Below are 24295 nucleotides of genomic sequence, written 5' to 3'. Positions count from 1 at the left end.
GACCTGTCTAGCCCTGGGTGAGAGGATGCCTCGAGGGTGTCCTGCCAGCGGAAGGCCTTCCCCCACCGATCCTAGCCTCAGCACGCCCTAAAGGCAGGCCCAGCCACCCTCTCCCTTTCTGAAGGGGAGTAAGGGTGGATTCGCTGAGAGGGAAGCCTAAGGGAAGGGAGCAGAGGGAACTAGAGTGGGGATGCAGGTTCCTTGTCAGAGGCAAAAAGAGCCTCGAACCCTCTCCCTGAATATTTCCCCAGAAGACATCCTCCTGCGGCCTCCTTGGGAAATGGAAGCTTCCAGCTCTGAGAGTCCCAGGGAAAGCCTTCCTCTCCCTGCCCCAATCCCAGAGATCTTTCCCCATACCTGTACCACAAACCTTGTCCCCCAAAGATCCTGGAACAACAGGACTGTAATCTTGGGGTGCTTCTGAGATGGACCCCCGAGAGCCTCCTCCACTGTGGACCCCTCAGATGTAAGCTGGGAACGGTTTGAGAGAAGCCGGCCCAGGCAGCCCTGCCCTCAGGCCTCCAGGTTTTCTACCCAAAGCCCAGCTGTGTAGAGAAGGGTGGACACAAGGCGTCCTCTTTCAGACTGGAGGCTCTTGGTGTGTTTGGGGGGACAGGGCGAGAATGGCCTTGTGCTCTGGTCCTGTTCATTGGCTCATTAACTTCTCAAATACTGATGGCATGCCCACCTTGTGCCTGGCCCTGGTTTCGGAGCCACAGGGCATCATCCCTGGCCAGAAGGTCTCTCTCCACACCCTCCCTCCCCTCAGGACAACCCAGCTTCTCCACTCCTGGGCTCTGGGCTGAATCTGCCCTGGCTTGCCTCACTCCTCAGTGAGAGAGGAAGGCCCTAAACTTAACAAAGATCGGTATAAACCCCAGCTATGGGATTTCAGTTTAAAATTTTAAAAGTGAGGAGTGAGAAAAACAACCAAATTATACCAAAGTAGGAACTCAGAGAAGAAAAGGGCATTGACGTGGGGACTAGACATAACAGCATAATTAGAAAGACCGGCTTTGAGCACAACCTTGAGCACTATATTAGCTTTCACACATCGACACCACCTCACAATGCTGGTGTGATTGTCCCCATCTTAGAGAAGAGAAAGTTAAGGCCCAGAGAAGAAATTTAGCCAGTGGCAGACACAGGATTCTAACCTAGATCTGTCCAAAGTCTTGGTGGGGCTCAGGGCAACCCAGATGGGCTCTGCAGAGGCACCAGGCAGGGCCTCACAGACCATCACTCCGTTGCCTCAAGAGACTTCCAGTCCTACGATGATGGCATAGCTGTAAACAGGGTGGGGAACAGGGACACTGTCTCCCTGCAGCCTGAGGAGGTGGTGAATGGGGTTCTCAGACCTCCCCAGCAGAGGAGACAAGCAGGGCCCCAGGAGGAGGACACATGCTGGCTTCTGTCCCACTTGGAGCCAGACCCAGAGGCTGACAGGGGATGTGTGTCAGGGCCCAGGCTGGTGAGCTATGCTCGCCTCTTAACAAATGGGAAGAGAAGCCTTGCGGGACTGTAAATGTGTGTTGGGAGAAGAGAGAAGGAGAAGGGTGCAGACCCTGAAAAGAGCTCCTCAGACACGGATACCTGGTGATTCCAAACATCTACCAGGCCAGATGAAGGCAAGGGAGTGCCTTCTTGAGAGTGGTTTCCATCTTAATCGACAACGAAACATCTGCTGGAAGGGCTTCTGTCTCCTCCCTCAGACCGGAAGCTCTGTGAAGACAGGGCGCAACCTGAGGGCAAGGGCCATGTCACCCCCTCAGACTGGGAGCTACCTCAAGGCAGTACTTTACTTCTTTCATTAATAGGCTACCCCCCTTCCACCCCGCCACCATCAAAGGCAAATACAACTGGGGCACCGGGATGGCTCAGTCGGTTGAGTGTCCAACTCTTGATTTTACCTCAGGTCATGATCTCACAGTCTCGTGAGTTTGAGCCCGGGTCGGGTTCTGCACTGACAGCATGGAGCCTGCTTGGGATTCTCTCTCTCTCTCTCTCTCTCTCTCTCTCTCTCTCCCTGCCCATTTGTGATCTCCCTCCCTCCCTTCCTCTCTGTCTCAAAATAAATAAATAAACTTTCAAAAAAAAAAGGCAAAAACAACCTTTTAAAATCTGTTTCAGATCTCAGCCCTCTTGTCCTGAGGAGACCCAGGCCCCGCCCTCCTTCCATAGGCTCCAAGGCCTGATGGTTCCTTTGCCGTTGAACGACTGCTCCCCGCCATTCGAGCTCTTCCCCCTTCCGATTGGCTTCCATCCCTTCTTCTGCAGATGCTCAGCCAGGTCCTATCTTTGCCTTGCATTTTCCCTTTCCAGGCAGATTATAAATATTATAAATATTTACTGATTCCTTCCCTCCCCTCCCCTATTTCCCGAGTCCTGATGGATGATGTCCCGTGGATGTGGCTGAGTTGTCTCTCTCCCAACAATTCTGAGTCCAGCCCTGCAGGGCCTCTCAAGGATCACCTCCTCCACCCCCCATCTCTAGGCTGGTGTTATGCTAAAGCCACCCCTAGTGAAAGAGAGGTAATTCTATACCAGGCACAGCACATATGCCTGGTATTCCATAAATGCTTGAGGATGGGAGGGAGAAAGGAGGGAAGGGAAGGAAAAGATGCCACAGGTTTTTCCTTCAAATTCCTCATGCTTCTCTCTCAGCCTGTTCTTATCCTCTAGCCTCTCCCCTCATGCTGTAGATGAGGCCCACTTTCTCCCGGTGAGATCTCATTAGAACTGACTTGCTCTCCTCACCCCCAAAATTGGACAATACTTTGTCCTGCCTGGGGCAGCACTTGTCCTGACTCTTCCCACCAGACTTCCTACCAGGGCAGACCCCTGGTCTCTGATTCTGTTATATCTACATCCCTCCTTTCTTGAACCTTGCTCTACCCCCTGAGACCATCACACATACCAATAAAACCCTATGGATAGGAACGGACAAAGGTCCAAGCACTAGGATGTGATGGTTTAGTTGGATGATTTATAATCGCTAGGTAACACCCATCCCAAAACTTCACAGCTTGAAACAGCAACAGTCCATGTATTTGTTCACAACTGTGTACATTTGGGCAACAGATGGTTGTTGGCAAGAGCAGCTCCCTTAAGCCTAGAGAATCCAAAATGACCTCGCTCATATGTCTGGTGCCTCAGCCTGGGGTGGTTGGAATAGCTGGGAAGCATTCCTGCCTCGGCCTCTCTCTGTCTCTCTGCATGGCCTTTTTCTCCAATATGGTAGTTGGGCTTCCTTACAACATGGCGGCTGCCTTCCAAGGGGACAAAATGGAAACTGTAATGTCCCTGAAAGTCTAGGGCTAAAAGTCCAAGAACAGCTCTTTCGGCACATCCTCCTAGTCAAAGCAAGTCATACGGCCAGCCCAGATTCAAAGGAGGAAAATAGACTCTACTTCTTGATGGGAGGAGCGAAACGTGTGCACAGGGATGGGAAGAACAGTTGGCAGCCATGTTTGCACACAGGCCACCATAATGGTCTTAACATGAAACTGATGCAGAATCACCAAGGTCTGTATAAATCTACCCAGCTTCCTTGCAGGAGGGAAGTGGGTAGGCTGGAGGTTCCTTGGAGAAGCAAGTACTCCAAAGGCCTTTGGGGCTATGGCCAGGGTCTGTCACTGCTTAGGAAAAAGGAAAAGGGACTCAGGCTGGGCAGATCAGAGTTGAGAAGGAGCAGTGTATATGTCCAGGGAAAAAAGTGGTCAGGCCAGAGGGGAGGGTGTGAATCCCGAGGGGGAGATGAGCAGGGATAGCTTGGCACTGGGCCTTCCTCTGGGGTGGGGGATGAGCAGGTCTTATACAACCAGGGATGCAGTATTTTCATTTTATCCTTCTTTTCCCCATAGTCTATTTAAAGACTGCTTCTCTCCTCCAAGGCTGCATGTTGCAATTTCTTTCGTGCTTAGGTTTCGGATCTTCCAATGACAAGCCCCAGCCCCTAGAGACATCTCTTGCCTTGCCTTGCCTTACCACACTTGGGGAACTCTGGATTTCAGCCTGGGTTTGGCCACCACCACATCCTCCCCCTGTCCCACTTTTCTTCTGGCTGTTTGTATTCAGTCTAGACGATTCATTTTTATTTGTTGATGCTCTGCCTTAGCCTGGGGCAACCATGGTGTGGTGGAAAGAGCACTAGAATTGGAGTCAGGAAAGCTGGTTTAAATTCTGGCTTGACCATTTACTGGCTGTGCATAAATTCGGGCATGTTATTTACCTTCTCTGAGCCTCCTACTTCCCATCTGCCAAGCAGAAATAATGAGCCCCATCTCCAGGGTGGCTAAAAGGAGGAAACAGTGCCTGGCATTGACCAACAGGCCTTTGTCCCTAATCCCTACCACCTACTCTGAGTCCCCTCCTTGCCCAGCCCTGTTCACGTCTCTACCTGTCAGCTCCTCCACCAACCACCCCCACCATTGCTGGCCTCACTCACCTCCACAGCCTTGGTATGAAACCCTCAGTCACCAGGCCTCAGTTTTGCAGTCACTTGAAAAACGTGAACTGAGGATGAATTATGTTCCAGGCACTGTTCTAGGTGCTGGAGGTACAATGATGAACAAAACAGACAAAAGTCTCTGCCCTCGAGTGGCCTGCATTCCAGTGGGAGTGGCGGGGGGTCAGGGGGGAGGCAGACAAAAGAGAAAGTAAATTTTAGAGCCACGTGGTCCAAAATGGCAGCCACTAGCCACATGTGTATATTGAGCCCTTGAAATGCGGCTGTTCCCAACTGCGGTGTGTGATAAGAACAAAATACACAGCAGATTCAGAGATTTTGTACCACACAAAAGTGAAATCTCTCCTTAATAATTTTTATATTGATTAAATGTTGGAATGGTATTTTTAGATATGTTGGGGTTAAGTAAAATATATTATTAAAATTAATTTCTCCTGGGGGTGCCTGTGGCTCAGTCAGTTGAGTGTCTGACTCTTGATTTCAGCTCAGGACATGTCCTCGTGGGTTCGAGCCCCACATCGGGCTCTAAGCTGCCAGTGCAGAGCCTGCTTAGGATTCTCTCTGCCCCTCCCCTGCTCTCTCTCTCTCTCTCTCTCTCTCTCTCTCAAAAAATAAATGCCCTAAAAAAAGGGTTTGTTTTTTTTTTAATTAATTTCACCTGTTTCTTTTTAACTTTTTAAATCTGGCTCCTAGAAAATTTCAAATTACACATGTGGCTCAGGTTACAGTTCTACTAGACCTCTCAATTCTAGAGTAAGCGAGAAGATGGCACACGCTGTAAGAAAAAAGAAGGGATGGTGAAAAGGAGCATCCAAGTGCAGAGTGAGGAAGGGGTGTTGATTGTAAACGCAGTGGTCAAGGCAGCCTCACTGAAAAGGTAACAAGACTGAAAGTAAGAGAGCCACACGTTGCCCCATCTAGAAGAGTGCTCCAAGAAAAGGGGACAGCCTGTGCAAAGACCCTGAGGTGGGAGAGGGCCTGCAGTCTGAGGAACAGAGAGGCCAGTGTAGTTGAGCTGAGTGACCAAGGCAGATCAGAAGTCATAGAGGCAGGGAGGTAGAGGCTGCCCGGAGAGTACAGGGCCTTTTCAGGCTGTTGTGTAAACTTTTGTTTTTTCCTCTGAGTAAAATAGAGTCTCTGCAGAGTTTTGAGCCAAATGGTGACATGATTTGGCTCACAGTTTAACAGGCTCACTTTGGCTGTTGTGTGAGGATCAACTTAAGGGGGGGGGGGGGGCGGTGGCGAGAGGAGAATTGGGAGGCCAGTTTAGAAGGCTCCAGCAAATATTCACTTGGGATGACAAGAGCCTCTATCTCACGGGGCTATGGTGTGGATTCTGTGTTAACCAATGGAAAAGCCGGCAGGTGTGATGCGTGGCTGCTAGACCAAAAGCTCTGTGGGTCAGGGGCCTTGCCTGCCTTCTGTCTTCCTCACAATGTAGCCAGGAGAGGCAGAAGTCACCACCACCCCCTCAGCACCTCCCCCTAGAGGGGTGCAACAGCCTCCTTTGGGCCTCCCTGCCTCCTGCCTGACCCACTGCTGGGGTGCTCCTTTTAAAACCCCTCAAATGCTGCTCATCCCCGACAAGCCAGAGCCTCTTGGCATCGCAGACTCCCTGTAAGCTAACCCTGCCCCTCTCCTGTCAATATCCCTCACCCCTATGCACCTGAGTCCCCTCTCATACCTTTGCTCATACCATCCCTTCCGCCTGGACCATCTACTTCAACCTCCCCCCTCCCTGTTCTGTCTTCTCCTGCCCATTCTTTATGGGGCTACCAAGAGGTCAGGTCAAGAGAAGACCCCAGATTCAGCCAAGCTGGATCAGATGCCCCCTCACGTTTTACGTATCTTTCTACTGACAGATTTATAGACTGTTTCTGTGACTCCTCGCCCACCCACCCTCACCAGATCGTTGAGGAGCAGAATCATCTTATTTGTAACAGCATCCGTGCCCCTAGCGTGGTAGCTGGCCCAGTAAATACGATTTGAAGGAATAAAAGAGAGGCAGGAGGAAATGGATTTGGTAGCATTGCTCATAAATGCCAAAGACCCAGACAGCTTCTGCCCTGGCCAGGACCGCAGGAGAGAAAGGCCTATGCAGCAAGACGGGGTGGGGAGTCCTCTCAGGAACAACCAGGGCTGTTAGTCCATTTCCCAAGGGCTTAAGGAACTCCCGGACCCTCTATGTAAAACTTAACAACACCGTGGAGTCACAGGCCCCCGTGAGCACCCCCTTACCACTCCCTAGCCTACTGCAGCCAAGGCCACATAGCCAAACTCAGCCCTCTCCTGTCCCCCGGGGCAGTAAGCTCAGACTCATGGCCGGTTCCTCCCTCAACCAAAGGACCGGGCCTGGATCATGTGATTCCTGAAGGCAGCACTGCTCCCGGTAGGCCCTTGCTCCTGTCTAAGGTGCTGTCTCTCTGTCCCCCATTTCAGAGCCCATCCCCCCCACATCATGGCAGAGGGTGAACGGGGTCCCCCAGGACCAGCTCAGCCAGAATGGAAGCACCCTGGCCCCCAGCACAAGATGGGCCACGCCATCGCCTACCTACCTGGGACCCTTTTCCCAGACCTAAGACAAAATGCCACTTTCCCCAAGGGAGGAGGGAAAGGGGGCAGGAGGGAGTCCAGAACAAGGACCCAATGGAGAAGGAGAAACCAGGAGGAGCTTTGAGATCAGAATTAAATTCTTTAATACAAAATGCTTTTTTTAAGATATATCTGTATTTCTTTGTTGTTGTTTAAAAATAAATATGTACTACGGAATATCTCGAAAAACTGTACTAGAGACAAAGATGTGATGTTAATATCTTTTTCCCACAATTATTACGGATAAACAGTAGCACCAATAAATAAATGATAACAAATATTAAAATTAAAAAAGGAGAGAGATTTAGTATGTAGAATTCTCTATTTTTTCTTGTTTTGTTTTTACATATAAAAAACAGAATAGCCATGTCTATTTTATCAGAATCACATATATACATAAACATATATATATATATATATATATACACAAAAACGCAAGTTGCCAAATATATATATAGTATGTAGATGTATATTGAAACCTTATTTCAAAGGAATGTGTGGTGGGGAACCAGGGAAAAGGGGAGGGCAGAGCTGAGTGTTAGCAAAATTAAATATCTGTTCAGGACAAGCTAGTGACTGTCCCCGATCAGGGAAAGAGAGATTGGAAACATGAATTTTATACACAAAGACCAGTACAAATAAGAGTGCAAGAGACAGCAAGAAGAGATACATCTCATAAATAGTTGAAATTAAATATTAACCAAGAATACTGAAAAAAACCCTACTCTTTAATTAAATTAACTGTTTTAATTTCTAATTAAAAAGGGGTATTAAATAAGTATCATATATAAAACACTTTCTCTTTTCTCTGCCTCCACGGTGGGCACGTGGATCCTGCCCTGTCTCTCTGTGCCGCGGGAAGGGTCGGGTCTGGGGACAGAGGAAGGTTAACCACTCACACACACACAGCCAGGTCTCCTGGGGGGGGACAGAACTAGTGGTTTCAATGGTCTGAGGACATCAGGCCCTCCTGGGCTGCACCCGGGAAGGGCAGGAGGCCCTTCCCTTGGAGGACAAGCTGTCACCAGGCGGCCCTTCCTCCATCAATGTCTCTCTTCTCTTCGCCAAGACATCTGTCAGCAGCCTCCTGGGCATCTCAGAGCAAGTGAAGACGAGGTGAAGGCTGCCCAGTCTCCTGAATCTTGCAGGCAGTGCCCCTGGGGGCAAGATGCCCGTGCAGCATGTGGAGAGGATCCCCAAAGTACAGCAGTGTCCTGAGGCTCCCCAAACTCCTGGTCAGAGCCAGCGTCCTCGTCCCTGTACCTGTCGTCTGTCCATGTGACTCGGGGTAGAGGCTTAGGGCCAGGGCTGGGTTTGTCGGTGTTCCCAAAAGCAGGCCAAATTTGCCCCCATGCCCTGGCCATGCACGCTTCTGGGCAGGGGAGGGGACCCTGGCCTGCCCGAGAGGGACCAAAAGATCATGCCAGAGTCTCTCCTCCCATCCTCTTCCCTGTTGGGATCTGGGTGGGGACATTCTCCTCCCAACTCAAGTCCACAGCAGTCAAATACATCCAGTGAAGACACCAATAACATTAGCAATGTTAATTTAAAAAAAGAATATATATATTTTATATATATATAAAATATATATATTTATTTTTATATATATAATATATATATATATAAATGTATGTATGTGGGTGGGTGTGTCTACAGGAATCCCAGAAATAAAACTCTCTAATCTTCCGGGCTTGGTGATTTAGCAGCAAGAAAAAAAAATGGCGATCCAATTCCAAGAGGGACCGTGCTTGGTCACCTGCCCGGGAATGCTTCTGCCGGAGTCTCGGCCTCCGGACCCAAAGTGCTCTGCGCAGAGTCTCCTCTTCCTTCATTTCAGGTTTCTGGATTAAGGATTGTTCTGTTGACGATGATGGCGGTGTGGTGGTGGTCGTGGCGGCGGCGTGGTTTCTGTGTCAGTCGTTCTGTATCAGTCTTTCCTGGTGAGAGGTCTGGTTCCCGAAACCCTGAGGGAGGCTCCTTCTTCCAGCCCGGCTCACCGCCTGGGCTTGTCACATCTGCGGGAGATGGGAAACAGAGGCCGGGGGTTAGGGCCAGGTGAGGGGACGCGGCGGTGAGGCAGGCAGCCTCCCCTTCCTGGGAGCCTGAGTCCCTGCAGCAGAGAGGAAGGTGAAAGCATCGTTCTGCCCGGAGGAGCCCAGCGTTGAGGGGAGAGCCAGCCCCTGCCCACGGAGGCCCCGCTGGAGCAGTAGCTACGTCCAGACTCCCATCTGCCCTCCAGAGCTTACAGTTTAGTCGAGACAAGACAAGGACGAGGGGACATTTCATCACAGGCAACAAATGAGCACGAACTAAAGAACAGTCCCTACTTGACATTTCAGAGCTAGTGGTGACCAAAGTTGGACCGAGTTAGTCAACGAAGAGTCCCCGCAGAGAGAGGGGTTTCAGCTCTGCCTCTATGGGGCTGGTTTGGACAACAGAGTGGGGAGAGGACCCCAAGCAAGGGGTGGGGCTGCCCCCAGGAAAGTGAGGCTCCCACGGGAGCGGGAGCCAGAGAGGTGGGGAGGGACACATCTCCCATCACCACGCCCTCCCCTCCAGGCTCCGGCTGCAGGCCCCATCTTTCTTGAGCATGTTGGCAGCAGCAGGCCTCAGGTACCGGGGTGCCCCTCCTTTCCCATGTGCTGTGTAATTGATGGTGGGGGAGAGACGATCATCGACTGTGAAAGCTCCTGTCTAAGCAGAGGGGACGCCAAGAACTTTCTCGTCATGCCCCGGGCTCCGGGGCTGATTATCTTTTACCTTCTCTACTATGAGAGATCACAACTGGCCCTGCCCTTCTGAGAGCCTGGGAATGAGGATCCTAAGCCTCCAATTTGGGGTACTGAAGCTTCCCCCTTACAGGGGAGGGCTCTAGAGGTTGGGGTGACTTCTGTCAGCCCCCAGGTCACTTCAGACACCCCATCCCAGACATCTCTGCAGAATCATCACCACAGAAATCCTAAAATGACAAGTCCCTTATCTACCCTGAGGTCCCTGGAGCATGTGGAGACCCCTCATCAAACCCTGGAGGTGGGCAGAGTCCAAGCCCAGCACTCATATACACTTCCTGTCTTCACCCACTACCAAGGCAGACAGAAGTCTGCACAAACACCCCAGGGCCTCATCCCCAGCGCCCCCAGAACATCCACAAGCCACACGAACATGGGGGTGGGGGAGGCAAGCACATTCTAAGAACTTTGATAATGGAACATCTGGACTAGCTGGGGGTACCCTGACCCTGTCCAGGAGTCCCCGTAAGCTCCCCACTAGGTGAAGTTTACACTGGCCCAGAGGGCTCCCAGCCTTTGTGCCCAGGCCGGACTGGTACAAGCTCCATTCAAGGCATCAAGATTGCCAGCCAAACTGTCAGGGCTCTGCGCTCCTGACCTTCCCCCCTGAACTCAGTCATATATTCACTTGCACACTTGCCACTTTCTAGGTCCTCACTGTGGTCAAAGGACAGTGGTACAGAGGCCTGGAGGGTTACACAGGTGAATAAAAGCCAGGCCCTGCCATGAGGAGTTCACAATCTAATGTCAGGAAAGTGGGCACGCCAGGGCGCCTGGGTGGCTCAGTCGGTTAAAGCGTCCAACTTTGGCTCAGGTCATGATCTCATGGCTCACCAGTTCGAGCCCTGCCTCGGGCTCTGTGCTGACAGCTCGGAGCCTGGAGCCTGCTTCCGATTCTGCGTCTCCCTCTCTCTCTGCCCCTCCCCCGCTTGCACTCTCTCTTTCTCAGAAATAAATAAAAAAACATAAAAAAAAAAAAAAGGAAAGTGGGCACGTCCCACCCCCCACCCCATCCTGGGGGCATCTGGAAATATGTGGGTTGTTTGAGGCTGTCACCATGACTACTGGAGTATTAAAGGTATCTAGTGTCCCCAAATGTTAAATATCTTAACCACCCTAAACCAACAGCCAGAGCCTGTGCCCTCTGGGACCCCAGTCTAGGAGGGACTCAGACCTGCCCCTATGAGAGACACCGAGGGGATGAGATGCCCAGCGGTGCAGACTCCAGAGGGTGGTGGCAAAGCCCCCGAGAGTGTTTGCACTTGGTAGACGGCAGCGTCCCCCGCACCAGGAAGGGCCCTCGATACTAGCAGCAAAGGTAGTACTAACGACGTCAGGACCAACAGCCACCACAGGACACCTCAGGACCACAGGACACAACACTCAGCCTGCGTCCACACCATCACATTAAGCTACACCAGCCTGCCCCCTCAGGCAACCAGGGCCACCTCTGAACAGGCCCTCCCAGGCCAGGCCAGCACCTGCTGCCCACCACAGGGGCCTTGCGAGCAGAGAAGGCAGAGGTCAGTCACCAGGCAGGCAGCTAGAAGCCGAGCAAGCAGCTGGCCCCTCTCAGATGCGCCCGTGCGCACTCTCTCTCTCTTCCTTTCTCTCCCGGTCTCTGTGTGAAGCCCCTCTCTGACTCGCTCCCCCTCTGGGAACCAACCTGCAAGTACGTTCGTTTAACTCAAGCTGCCTCGCCTTGCAACGCGAGTCTGTGTTTTTGCAGGAACATTTACACGTCTGCGGATCTTGTACAAACAAATGCTTTCTCCGCTCTGAGCAAGGCCCACAGGGACTGCAAAAAGGCAAAAGGAAAGACATCTAAGCTAGAGCATCAGCAGAGAGAGAGAGAAAAAAAAAAAAAAAAAACCATGCAACACCCCCTAACAGTCTGCAGCTACGCCCCCACCCAGCTTGTTGGCCCCCATACCCTTCCATGCCCTGGAAGGATCCAAGTGCTGCAGCAGAAGACAGAGAGAGCGGCGGAAAGAGGCAGCACTGGCTAGGAAGCCTGCCTGCAGGAAGAGGCAGACATAGATGGGCAGAGAGTGCAAGGAGAGGGCCACCATAAGGGGACTGCTGTCCCCTGGGGACAAGTACAAGCCTTGAGCCACAGGGCCCCCAACAGCCACCACCCCAGAAGGAGCACACATTGACTCTCCACCTGCTGGCGACAGCAATCTGAGCCGCCTTCTCCCCGTGCAAGGACTCACACCCAGGCCCCTCCACCAAAGGTGGGCCGAAGTGGGATATGTCGGCAGGCCAAGCCCGGAGGCAGCGCCCACGGCCAGGCCACTGGTGACCAAAGGGCCCACCACAGCCTCCGACCCAGAGGAAGAGGCTCCAAACCGACAGGGAGGTTTCTTTGGGTGCCGTGGGTTCGACCAGAATATGGGGCTCCCCTCCAGAGGCCCCAAATCCACGAGAAGGGGCTGCCATATGGTGCCTGACCCCACCCTCAGATGACAATACACTGCCTCACGTCATTCACGCCCCTTCCTCGTGCCACGTCTGCCCTCCCCACCACCCTCAGCTTCCAGACAAGTGCAGAAGCCTGGAGCAGTGGAAACCAGTTGGGTGAGCAGGCACCAGTGCCTGGCACCCGTGCCAACGTGGGCCCGCCACCAGTGCCCAGTGGGTGAGAGAAAGGTGGTGCCCAGCCAAGCCGGTGTCCCCTCCTTGAATCCCCCAGGCCCGCTCTGCCCACCTGCCCACCCCGACCCCGGACCAGCACCACCACCACCAGGTCTAGCCACTGGTGCCAATTAGTGGAGCGAGAGTGAGAGAGAGACACTGGGGGGAGAAGAGAAGGAAAGCTGGGAGAGGAAGGCAGGGGCAGGGTTAGGGGGTCCTGCAGGCGGGACTTTGATTGGGGGCCAGGGAGGCTCCAGGCAATGAGACAGCGGAGGCACCACGTACACGCTCCAGGATTTATACCGGGATTTCTTGCGCTTTCTTTTTTGCCCCTTTCCCTTTCCTCGAACTGATTTTCTGGAAAATAAAAAAACAGAGACAGACAAAGAGAGAGCGAGGGGGAAGGGGAGAGGAAAAGAAGCAGTGAGGAGGGCACACTTCCCGGAACGAGGCATCGGGAGGCTAGGGAACTCCAGGAAAGAGCTTGCACACGAACACGCATGCACAGGCTGGGGTAGCAGACACTCAATGGCTCCTTCTTCTCGTTTTGGCCACCCTAGGGTGGCCAACCCAGCCTCCGGCAATGCTTGGATGGGAAGCAGAGGCTGGGTGGAGGGCACAGGACCCACAGGCCTGCATGCTCCTGGCAGCTCCCGGCAGGGGACAAAGCCCCCTGGGCAGGATCTTTGTCCAGAACCCTGTGCAAGTGTGACCCTGAAGGTCGGGGACTGTAAAAGGTAGGCCAGAGTTTGGGGAGGGCAGAGACTTGATGCGATGGGAGCAGGGGTGGGGGGTGGCAGGCTGTGCTTCAGACACCTGCCTTCATTTCCCAGTGCAACGGCAAAGGGGTCCCTCCAGGGGCCCCGCCTCTGCAAATCCCAGCGTGGGACGGGGTGGGGGGGAGCTACATTGGGAGCTGGCACAAGACCAAGGGCGGCACATGAAAGGCGCCAGCCTGCCCAGCCATACCCTGGGCCGAGAGGCGGGGACGGGTGCCCTCAGAGCCCCAGGCAGGCAGTAGGGTGGGGTGGGAGTTAGGGAGGCATGGGAGGAGGAGCCTGGGCGTTACTTGGCAGGGAGTTCTCTCCCCAGCCTGTCAAAGCCTGCTACACCATCTCACCAGACTCTCTTCCGAGCCCAGGCGAGCCCCCCACTCTCCCTGTGGGCAAAGCAGGCATTTGGGAAACCGGCAAGGGGGGCAGGCTGAAGCCTGTCCCCCTCAAGGGAACCGGCACTCTCCACACCTGCCAGGCCAGAGGATGCCCAGAATGTCTGCCACATGGGGAAGCAATGAGGGGAAGGCACTGAGAAGAAGGGCCAGACTATTCCCTCCAGGAGAAAGCACTGGGAAAGGGGAAGGTCTACACACACACACACACACAAACTCACTCTCTCTCGCTCTCTCTCTCTGAGCCTGCTCTCCCAAACCACTGTTCTGGTAGCCACAGCAATTCTGGAAGTTGGGGACTTAGGGAAGAGGTAAGGGGCTGGGGCCTAGGAGTTTCTATGTCCCTAGAGCTTTGGGGGCAGACAGGATGGTGAGGTGGGGGAGGGAAGGGCACAGGTGCTCTCTCTCATTCTCTTTCCCTGCAGGCCTGCCCCCTTGCCAGTTGCTCACCCAGTTTTGAAGCCTCACTGCCCCCAGACTATGCCCCCCTGCTCCATCCTGACCCAACCCTCCACACTGAGCAACTGGAAGCCTCAGAAAATGACCAACATTCAACTCACTTCTCCCTGGCCAGGAGGGCTGAGTGTCTCTGGCCTGCCTCACTGCTACAGGAGGGCATCACCAAGGAAACATCTCAGCCGGACCCAAGTCCAACTGCGCCATCACAGCAGCCGCCGTAAGAGGCCGTTTCCCCTGGCACACGAAAGGTCTCTCTGTCACCTACTCCCTCTCCCTGCGGTGGGTGATGGGAGACTAGAGCAAGCCAGGGAGCCAGTGTCCACACTGCCCCCTGACACACCAAAACTTCAAGTCCCGGCCAGGAATGACCCGGAGACCTGGAATGCATTGTCTCTTCCAAAGGAAGCTTCAGGCTCCAGGCTGGGTTTTGTCCCTAATTCTAGAGACATAATCCTCGAGTCTGCTCAATCCCACTACTACCACCACAAGTCCTCAGGAGACCAACTCCCTGACTCAGTGAAGCCATCAGACCCCCCCACACACCGCCCCCCGCCCAACAGAGGAAGCCAAGAACCCCAAACCAAGATAACGGGCCAAGGAGAGGGAGAGGAGCTAAAGTCATGGCTACTTACTTTTCTTTCGCTCTATCTTTCTTTGGTCTGCAGCGGGTAGAGAAAAAGAGAAGAACAAAACAGAGAAGGGTTGAGATGGTGATGAGACCAACAAGAAGAGTCACACACTACTATGACATATCAACGCACTTTTAATCTCTTGACGCAAACTAACGCATTTAGTCTTTCTAACGATGCTATGGGGTACCTAGCGTTATTATGCCCGTTTCCAGATGTAGACACTGAGGCACAGTGAGGTAAAATTAAAGTCGCCCAAGGTGCCACAGTGGGAAGGTGGACATGGGCCAACACGTGGCACATGCTCAACCCCGCCTCCACGTGCTGAACGAATGAGCCCGTGACCCCATCCTCACCTGCATTCACATTTGCTATGCTGTAGGAAGCTCATCTCCCCTATGTGCTGGCCTTGATGAGGTTTGATCCGCATAATCTAGAGGGAAAGGAAGCAGATCACAGAGGTTAGTGACCCAGCCAGCCATACCCAGATGGGACACCCCATGGCTCTTGCCACTCAGCACCCAGGGGTTCTACAGAGCAGGGGTGGGGGACAGAGGTAGGAGGGACCAGGGGCTCCGCCAGAAAGAGCCTCGGGCCCACCCCAACGTCCCCAACCCTGCTGATCTCAAGGAGCCCCTGTTCTTCTTGAGGGCAGACATGGCTGCACGGGTTGGCCAGGCTGGGAATTCAGGTCCTGCGTTCTCACCGGTCCCAATCCCTCCCCTCCTTTTATTTCCTCTAGGCTTTACCCTCATCCCTGGTAGCTACCCAAGAGCCACCCTCCCTGGGGTCTCAGAGCTCCCTCCCACCCTGTTCAAGCTGAGATGTGCCCTGTCGCGGCGAAGCACCAAACAACTGGCTTTTAAACCTCTCCATGGACCAGGCTCATCCAGCTTCCCAGATAGAGCCCCCAAAGAGGAAGGGCCCTCTTCCTCCAAGAGAGGAAGAGAAGGCCTCCTGTCACAGGCGTCAGCCCCTGTGGGACTGGGGAAGGTAGGCATCTTTTTCTCCAAAGAAAGCAAGACTCCCCCACACGTCCCTGCGACGGACTCAGGGGCAGGAGCGGAGCAAGTCACGTCTGGCTCCTCCTCTCAAGAGCTGCCCAGCAAAGGGCCTGGGACCACCTGTTCCCCAAGTCTAACCCCCCCTCCCACCCCCACTCCCTGCCGATGCCCACCTGCATGGTGATGTTGAACTCCTCCGTGGGCACACACTCCAGGCCCTCGTCATTGCAACAGCCCCCACATCGCATCAGGGGCACGCAGGATGGCTTGAAGATATACTCGATCTCATCAGGGTACTCCTGGAAGATGTCCACCAGGGTCTCGATGGGACGGCAGTAGCTGCGCTGGTAGACATCCATGAACTTCACCACTGCGTGGGATGGGGTGACACGTGAGCCCAGCAGGTCACACGAGAGATGGCCGGCTCCTAACTCCGCCCAGCTTGGGAAGGCCGCCCCTCAGAGTGCCTGTGAGAGGTACCCACTTTCGGGCCGGTCCTTCCAAAACTCTAACCTAAGTCCCTCCGGCTGTGGTTGGCATCCTTCCCTAAGCTTTCCACCATCAGCACTGATGAAGGCCTGGTTTTATTCCAAAGATCACACCAGGCTGTCAGGTTTTGCCAGAGATAACCTGCCACATGTGATCCCGCTGCCTCGCCATGACAGCCGAGCGCATTCTTGGGTCAGCCTCGATGCCAGGACATAGTTCGAGCACGAGTTTACTTGTTGAGGGGTGATCTAAGTTGCCCGTGAAAGGAGCAACAGCCAGCTTGGCAAACCTACTCCCCGTTTTCCTACAACCTCTGCCACACCACCCTCCACCCCAACAGCCAATTAATGAGCACTTATTATATGCTGAGCAAGGTGTGCAGTAGCCCATAGTTTTCATGGCCAACAATTCTCCCCGCACAACACCATCAGGTTCCAGTAGGAGGCCCATTTTACCAAGAGGGAACTGGAGGTTCAGAGAGGCTGAGTAACTTGCCCCAAGGCCACACTTCACTTAAGTGTTAGAGTTCAAATCAGTTCTGCCATGGAACCCTTCCCAAGGCAAGCGACATCGTGTGAAAGCAGAGGGGAAGCACCGAAGGGGGCGCTGTGCCACCTGCCAGACCCCTCCCCAGACGCAGGCTGGGAAAGCGGTAAGCATCAGCACAGAGCCTGGGCCGGCCGGGAATCAGCAGGTGGCAGTGGGTGGGCACACTATGCAGGCCCTGCCAGCCACCGATAACCCCGCCCAAGAGGGCAAACTGCTTGCATCATGGAAAAAACGGTGCTGCCATTGCAGCCACGGAGCGTTTCTAGAAGCTGATCTGGAGGGAGAGCAGGGTAAAGACAGCTTCCCAGGCCGGCCGTGGAGCCTGGGGTGCACTGGAGCATGAAGGGGTAATTCTAGGCCACAGGGGCGGGGTCCTTGAGAATAGATGCAATCAGGACCTGGACTGAGGACTCCAAATTGTGGCCCAGACTGCCACTCTCCCTCTCTCCCTTTCTCTCTGACACACACACACACACACACACGCACACACACACACACACACCACAGTAATCCTGTCCCTGAAATGTATTTCCCCCGCACAGGAAGAAGGAGCAGCACCCAGGCCACGAAGTAGTCCAAGCTCAGGCCATGACTTGGTGTAACCTTGGGCCAGTTCCTCCCTCTCTGGGCCTCAGACTGCACATCTGTGTAAATGGGTTGGCGGGGGGGGGGGGGGCATGTTTAAAGACACTGAGAGCGAGGCTGAAATGTGGGGTTTTGTCTTCCCTTTCCAGCCCTGTGAATAAGCACTCTTTCTCAGCCCAGGTAACAGTCTGGAACCTCACCAAGGCATGTGAAGGGCCACCCCCTAGCCTGCCTCTCCCAGAAACAAGCTGAGCCTCCTCCTCCCTCCAGAGGGTAAAGGAAGATGAGCCCCAGGGAGCAGGGTTGGGGGGCATATACACAATAGGTGGGTCGAAATTTGGGAGCTGAGGGGAAGGCCACAGTTGTGACAACAGCAGGATAGTCCCTGGCCTTGCCTGAGATCTCCTTCCCCTATGCAGACAACAGGCATAGAATTCTCTCCTCCACCCTCAGAGGGGTTAAGGCAAAGCACCTTCAAAAAGAATGAACCCCAGGGATCTGAAGAAGCCCTTTTCTAATCCAAGTCTATATCGAAGATGACTGAAGAATTCTTGACCTGACACTGTGTTATGGCTGGGGACACAGGTGGCCAGGTTTGGGGCCCCACCCAAGACAGGAAAGCAGAAAGGTCTGGCCTGGGCCATGGCCGTGGGTTGCTGAAGCTAAAAAGACACAGGCGAGGAATTCCTTGGAAAAGCTCCCTGGAATCCCTAAGGGCCGTGCGGCGGAGGAAGGTAGAGGGGAGAACCTCACCCAAACCCTTCACGCCCCAGCCACTGCCTCTAAGGAAAACCGTCCCACTTCTGCACAGGCCATAAACATACGTCTACTCCAACATCAAGCTGTCTTGCTTTTCCTTATTTCTTGAAGACAATCTTTTCCCCAAGCAAACAAAGACCATTTGCTTGCCTCTCCCAGACCACAGAGACCACCGAGAGACCGATGGCGGGTGGGCACACACTGGGAGCCAGGAGCTGTGAGTGGCACAAGCTGTGGAGTGGCTGGGAAGCCAGGCCCCGGGCCAAGGAAAGAGCTCCTGAGGGAAGGAGGCAGAACAGGCTGGGCATCACCACCGGCCCAGGGAGTGCAAACACCGCCCCTGGCCACTACTCTGGGCCACGCTGGATTTGGGTCAGAAAACGCGCCCCAAGGAAGACCCCAGGGCCTTCTCTTCTCAGGGGTGGGGAGCTGGGGGAGTGGCATCAGGCATTCCTCCCCCAGGCTGAAGCAGAGGCCGCATTGAGTGTTGGGGGAGAGCCAGGGCTTCCCTGGAGAAATGGGAGGGTCCCTGCTCCAAACCACAGAGGAACAAAAGGCAGGCGGACTCTAGTTGGGCAGGGGGCGGGGCACCTGGGAGCTACAGCCAGCCCTCTGCTGGCCCAGGAGGGAAGTTCACAGCACCTAAACCTATCCCACCCAGAGGGCAGAGGAGATTGTAGGGCCTTCTCTCCACCCGCTAAGGAATGCAGACTGTGGGGAGGGGTCCCACGAGGTGGGGCCCCCCTGCACCTCCAGCTCACACACAGCTAGTTTCCTGGACAGCAAGGGTCACAGCCCCCTCCACAGAGGCCCCACAGGTGTGATGCAGCTGGGTTGGATGTGACAGAGAAGACCCATCCTCCTCTGAGGGCAGGTGGGACAAGGGACACCTCCCTTGACACCGGGGATCTTTGAACACTGCCTTCCTGGTCTGTGCTCACGGCTGCCTCTCCAAGTAAAATTTTACTGGAAAGAGCAGAAGGAAAAAGCAACACGTCCTATTTGTAGCAGAGGCCTGACTAGGAAAGAGAGTCCTCCAGAACAAAGGGTTACTCTCATGGTGCTCCCCTCTTCCCTTCTTGATCCCCATCCCTGCACCCCTTCCTGCCCCCATAGCCCTGAAAGAAAGGAATTGGTCTTCCCCACCCATCCCCTGGGGAGACAGGTGCCCCACCCAAGAGCCAGGGGGACTCACCTTCGTGGGGTTTGTGCTCTCCATCTGCCATGGGTGCAGCCTGGGACCACTGAGGACAAAACAAAGAGCAAGACACGGGCATGAGCAGGATGCAAAGGCCCAGCCACCCGCCCAGGCAGCAGCCTCTGGCTTCTCCAAAGCTGCTGAGTGGAACAAGGCACCTGCAGGGCTCCCCACAGCACAGAGCATGCCCTCCACCCCTGCGCTGCTCTAATTCTGAAGGAAGAAAGAAACTAAGCAGATATTGGGGGGTGGGAAACTAAAAATACAGGAGAAAAACACCAGAATGCTGTGCTGTCCAGGTCCCCGCCCCTTCCCCACATTACCTCCCTCCCAGCTCCCCCCCACTCCCCATCCCCCGCCCACACACACCCCTGGCCACAACGGTCCATTGCTGAGTTAAGTTAATTTTCTCAGACCCCTGATTCCCTGGTCCAAAGCCACAGTAAGTATTAAGGTCAAATAGGAGGACAAATTTGGACTGAGGCAGGAAGGAAAGACTGGGGGCGAGAAAAACAACATGGTGACCTTCTCTTGCTGACATGACAAATACCAGGGTGAGCTGGTGCTGGGGAGGGAGGGGGGGTGCAGAGGAACGAAGGGCGCCAACCACCCTCCCCCATCCAAACTCCTCCTTCCTCGGGAACATTCAGCAGATATCCTCAGGTATATTCAGCAAACCCACAGGTTGTCTAGATGGTAAAACCAGGGAGGAAACCCTGCAGGAGGGGAGAGCCCATTGCTCCCAGCACACAAATCTCCCCAGAGCCTGAATGTATCTCCAGAGCCCCAAGCCTCACACTCCCACCTCACTCTCTGGTTTCTTCTCCCTCCCAGACTGAGGGGGGTCTCAAGCCCCTCTCACCTAGCTGTGCCCTCTCCTCAAAGGCAACCAGGAAAGCCTTCTATGCCTTAGCACTACCCAGCCCCTAGGGGGCCCCCTGCACCTCCTAGGCCTGAGGCTTCCCCTATCCTCCCCATCCCTCCCCACCCCCCCAAGATCATTCCTCCCCTCCCCACAAGCTGTGAAGGTCAACAAGCCCAACCATGTGGACCTGACAGCTAGGAGCAGGCAAAGGCTTCTCCCAGCCCTTCAAGGAGGCCTTTGGTTCTCACCAGCTGGCCACCTCACTTGCCCTTCTTTCGGGGCAGATCCCCAGCAGCAGAACTGTACTCCAGCCCACGGAACTGCAGACCCCCCTGACAGAGTCTCACTGTCTGTCTGTCTGTCTGTCTCCTTCCCACACATCTCCAGGGCACCCCAGATCCCCCAGCCTTGTCCCTAGGGCCAAGGTCAGGTAACAGTTTCCAGGATCCCAGCTGGATAGACTTCCATTGCAGCTCTCCCTCAGGGACCCCCTGGAGTCTCCACTTTGCCTCTCACCCATCCCAACGATACCCTCCGGTTTCCTTCTGCCAATGTTCTCTCTATGTCCTCCGCTCCTCTTGGGCCCCAATGAGGAAAGGGGACAGAAACTTCTTAACCCCCTCCAAGGCCAGGGGGCACTGGGAGGGGTGGCTCTAGGCAGGGAGAGGCCAGGTGCCCTTCTCTGGGGGCCTCTGAAGGTCACAGTGTGGCCAGGCTGCCATTCCTCCCCCTCCTCCCCCCCTCCTTGGAGGCCTGGAGCCAAGGCCTTTGTGCCAGGGTCTGAGGAACTCAGAGTGGCAGCAGGGACCCCAGCCCATTTCCTTCCTTCTGCCTCTCTCCAAGGGGACTCTGGCTGAGGGAAGGTACAAGAGAAGAGCATAAAAGGACCCCTTCGGTGACTTTGAGAAGCAAGTTGGGTGGGCAAGTTTGGAGTTCCAAAAAACCACCTGCTCCTGCTCCAACACCCCCCATTTCACCAGGACAAAGTGTGTTTGCAAGGCTGGCAGGAGCTCCTTCCAAAGGTGCGGGGAAAGCTGGTCCCACACTAGCCATATCACAGCAAAATTTAAGCCATTTTTCCAAAAAGTGTAAAGTGAAGTGGAATAATGACACTATTTAATTCCTCCCTTAGCCCATCCCTATAAAAGCTAAAGGCACAGCTCGGAAGTGTGGGGGAGGGGAGCAAAGCAGACTGTCACCGAGTCCGGACTTTAGGTAGTCTGACAAAGCACCAGGGTGGGCCTTTGCACCCCGACCTCTGACAGTGATCATCCTTTCCCTGGCTTCTGGGGTCAGAGGCGGGTTACACGGGTCTTCTCATCAGAGGGTAGTGAAAAGTAGAAAGGTGGCAGGGGCTTCTCTCCACTTTAGGGAAGAAATGAGGAAGGGGTGTCAAGAAATTTCCTCCTAGCACAGGAGAGGGCTAGGGGCTGGGGACGGGGGGGGGGGGGGTTCTCCAGATCCTCTGGCTAGGGATACCTCGAGAGGTCACCTTCCCGTGGAGGGCCGGCGGGGGGAGGGGCGCCGCTCGCCGCCCGGGGCTCCCCGCTCGGGCCGCCGAGGCTCCGGGAACACGCGGCCGGCCAGGCCCGGGCTGATGTAATCGGCTCCGCGCCGCGCGCGCCCGGCCGGGCGGGGGAGGGCGGGCACCGAGCGGGACGCGAGCGGGGACGGGCGGGGGTGCCTTGGCGCAGGTGGCCCGGCGGAGACCGGGGGTCCCTTCGGCAACCCACCCCGAAACTTTTCTCAAACTCGTGGCGAGGGCCGAAGAGATCGAGCTGCAGTGACAGCAAGCCCCCTCTCTCGCCCGCGCCCTGCCCCCTCCACGCTCTCAGCCCTCCCTCGGTCCAAGGTCTGGGCACCCCCCTGCCCGTTGGGCTCCGGCTCCCGCCCCCGCTGCCTGGACTTCCAGTTCGTCGGGGACCAGCGGCCAGGAGCAAACTTCAGCCGCCGGCGGCAGCGCAAGCCCAGCCCCCTCGGCCTCCTCCTCCGGCTCCCGCCCTCCGCTGGTCGGCCCAGATCGTACGTGCGGTGACTCTGGTGGGTGGGCAGGGCCCGCGTGGGCGGTGAGATTCTATCCTGGTGCCCTCCCACCTAGCGCGCGCCCCCTCCCCCTACACGTACGAGGATTGAGGGGGTAGCCGCGCGCCCGGTGCCCAAGGACCCTCGTGGGGTACGGAGCCCCCACGCGCGCGCTCGCACGCACGTCCCCAGCGGGGAGAGGCGCTCGAAGCGGCCCGCGACGCCTGGTGGGCACGGCCGCTTACCTTGGCATGGTGGAGGTAGAGCAGCAAGGCAAGGCTCCAATGCACCCAAGAGAGCAGAAAGTTCATGGTTTCGGAGGCCCGGCCGGGGCCGGCGCGGCTAGCGCTCCCTCTCCGGCTCGGGCTGCGGGGCGGCCCGGTCTCCTCGGCGCCTAGGCGGGCTCCTCTTCCTCCCGGAGCCGAGGCCCGGGCCAGGGCCTGGGTCGCGCGCGCGGCTGGGGCACTGTCTGCGCACACAGCCGCCTCACCCGTCCATGAGCCCGGCTTCCGAGCTCCGAGTCGCCACCGCGGCCCCCTCTCCTCTTCCTTCTCTTCTTCCTCCTCCCCCTCCTCCGACTGCGGCTCCTCCCGGCCCGGGCTAGCACTTCTCCCGGTTCCGCTCGGCTCGGCTGCCCCGGCGCGGACCACGGCTCCTCCGGAGCGAGAACAACCCAGAAGTTGGACGAAAAGTTTCACTGCAATGCCGCGAGCCCCGACCCCCTCCACCCCGCCTCCAGGCGCGGGCTCCGGCTCTTGCCCGCGGCTCGCCGCCGCGTCCACCCTCGGCCGCCGGCCGGGGAGGAGGTGGGCGCTGGGGCGGGGGGCGGTGTCTGTCTGTCTGTCCGTCAGCGCTGCTGGTCCGATGCAGGATCCCAAGGGGGAGGGCTCACGCCGCGCTCTGGCGGTCACCCCAAAAGCAGGTCACTCACTTTGCCCCTGTCCCTGTCGTTGCTCGCTCGCCTGCGCGCGCTCTCTGACCCCGTCTCTCTCTCTTCCTCGACTTCTCTCTGGAGCTCTTGCTACCTCTTTCTTCTCTCTGCTGGTTTCCAAAATCCGAAGTGATTGGGAGAAGTAAAGGAGCAATCTCCCCAAACGGTCGGCCCGATTTAAGCGGGGAATGGGAAGCAAAAATAAATTAAAACGGGAAAAAATGTGGATATTTAAAATTGCTTAAGAAAAAAAAAGAGGAGGGTAAACCCTGGATAAATGAATATCAAATTCCAGTGCGGAGACCTCTGGCTAGTGACCCCGCCGGTTCGTCCGCCTCGCCGCTGCGCCTCCCGACCCAGCGCCGCTGCCGCCGGCTCCACTCGCCCCCCGCGCCGCGGCCTCCTCGCAGCCCGGCTGCCCCAAGCCTCTGCGCTCCTCACCACTAGCGGCCGCTTAAAAATCAGACCCGGCTTGTCCCCGCCTGGACCCCGCCCTTGGAACGCCCTGGGGGCGGGGACAGGCCCAGTCTCGGCGCCTCTCCCGCTGCCCCGCGTGCCCCTCGGGCCTTCCCCTGGGACGTGTAGCAAAGCCTGCCCCCCTACCCGTAAAGGGGAAGCTCGACCCCCACCTAGGTTCACAGCCCGAAAATTACCCATCCGCCCCCCTTTGCCCAGACACACACACGCCCGCGTGGTATTGGGGGGAAGGGAACAGGAAAGTGAGGTTATGTGCGGACAGGGCTCGAGAGCTATTCCTTCTTTGCTGGGAATATTGGAGGGAGGGGCGTCGGGGCGGGCAGGGAGTCGGATAGGGACGGGTGGGAAGAAGGACATACAGATCTATTGGAATCCTGGGGTGACCCCTGGCCTTCTTCCCACTCCAGCACTCTCAGCCCGCCCCCCCCACACACACACACTCACACTGACACACGCGTCCTCACTCACACGCAGACGCTGCTCTCCCAAGTTCACCAGCTTCCCTGTGGTGGCCGAGCGCCCCCTAGTGACTACTGCCTGCACACCCCAGCTCTGGCTTAAGAGGGAATGGGCTTCAGGAAGAGGGTGGAGGGACACTACCCCTGACTCCCTCGTTTCTGCCCTCCCTAACAGAGGCATGTTTGGGACTCGAATGGACCCGTGTGCAGGGAGCC

At 55.8% G+C, this 24295-nt stretch overlaps 1 protein-coding gene across 1 annotated transcript; it reads right to left on the bottom strand.

The window, feature by feature from the left end:
* Positions 1-7140: 7140 nt before the first annotated feature.
* VEGFA (vascular endothelial growth factor A) lies at positions 7141-23136 on the bottom strand (the record flags this gene model as incomplete). The annotated part of the gene is made up of 8 exons (XM_040473637.1): positions 7141-9075; positions 11516-11647; positions 12772-12843; positions 14746-14772; positions 15099-15175; positions 15920-16116; positions 19324-19372; positions 22459-23136. Coding segments are annotated over 8 exons (1254 nt in total), but the record flags the coding sequence as incomplete, so codon positions are not given.
* Between the last annotated feature and the right edge of the window lie 1159 nt (positions 23137-24295).

This window comes from Herpailurus yagouaroundi, unplaced genomic scaffold (genome assembly GCF_014898765.1).
Source record: "Herpailurus yagouaroundi ecotype Mexico unplaced genomic scaffold, PumYag 139, whole genome shotgun sequence".
NCBI classification, from domain to species: Eukaryota; Metazoa; Chordata; class Mammalia; order Carnivora; family Felidae; genus Herpailurus; species Herpailurus yagouaroundi.
Note: the sequence above shows the minus strand (reverse complement) of the source record. Positions and strands in the feature narration are given on the sequence as shown.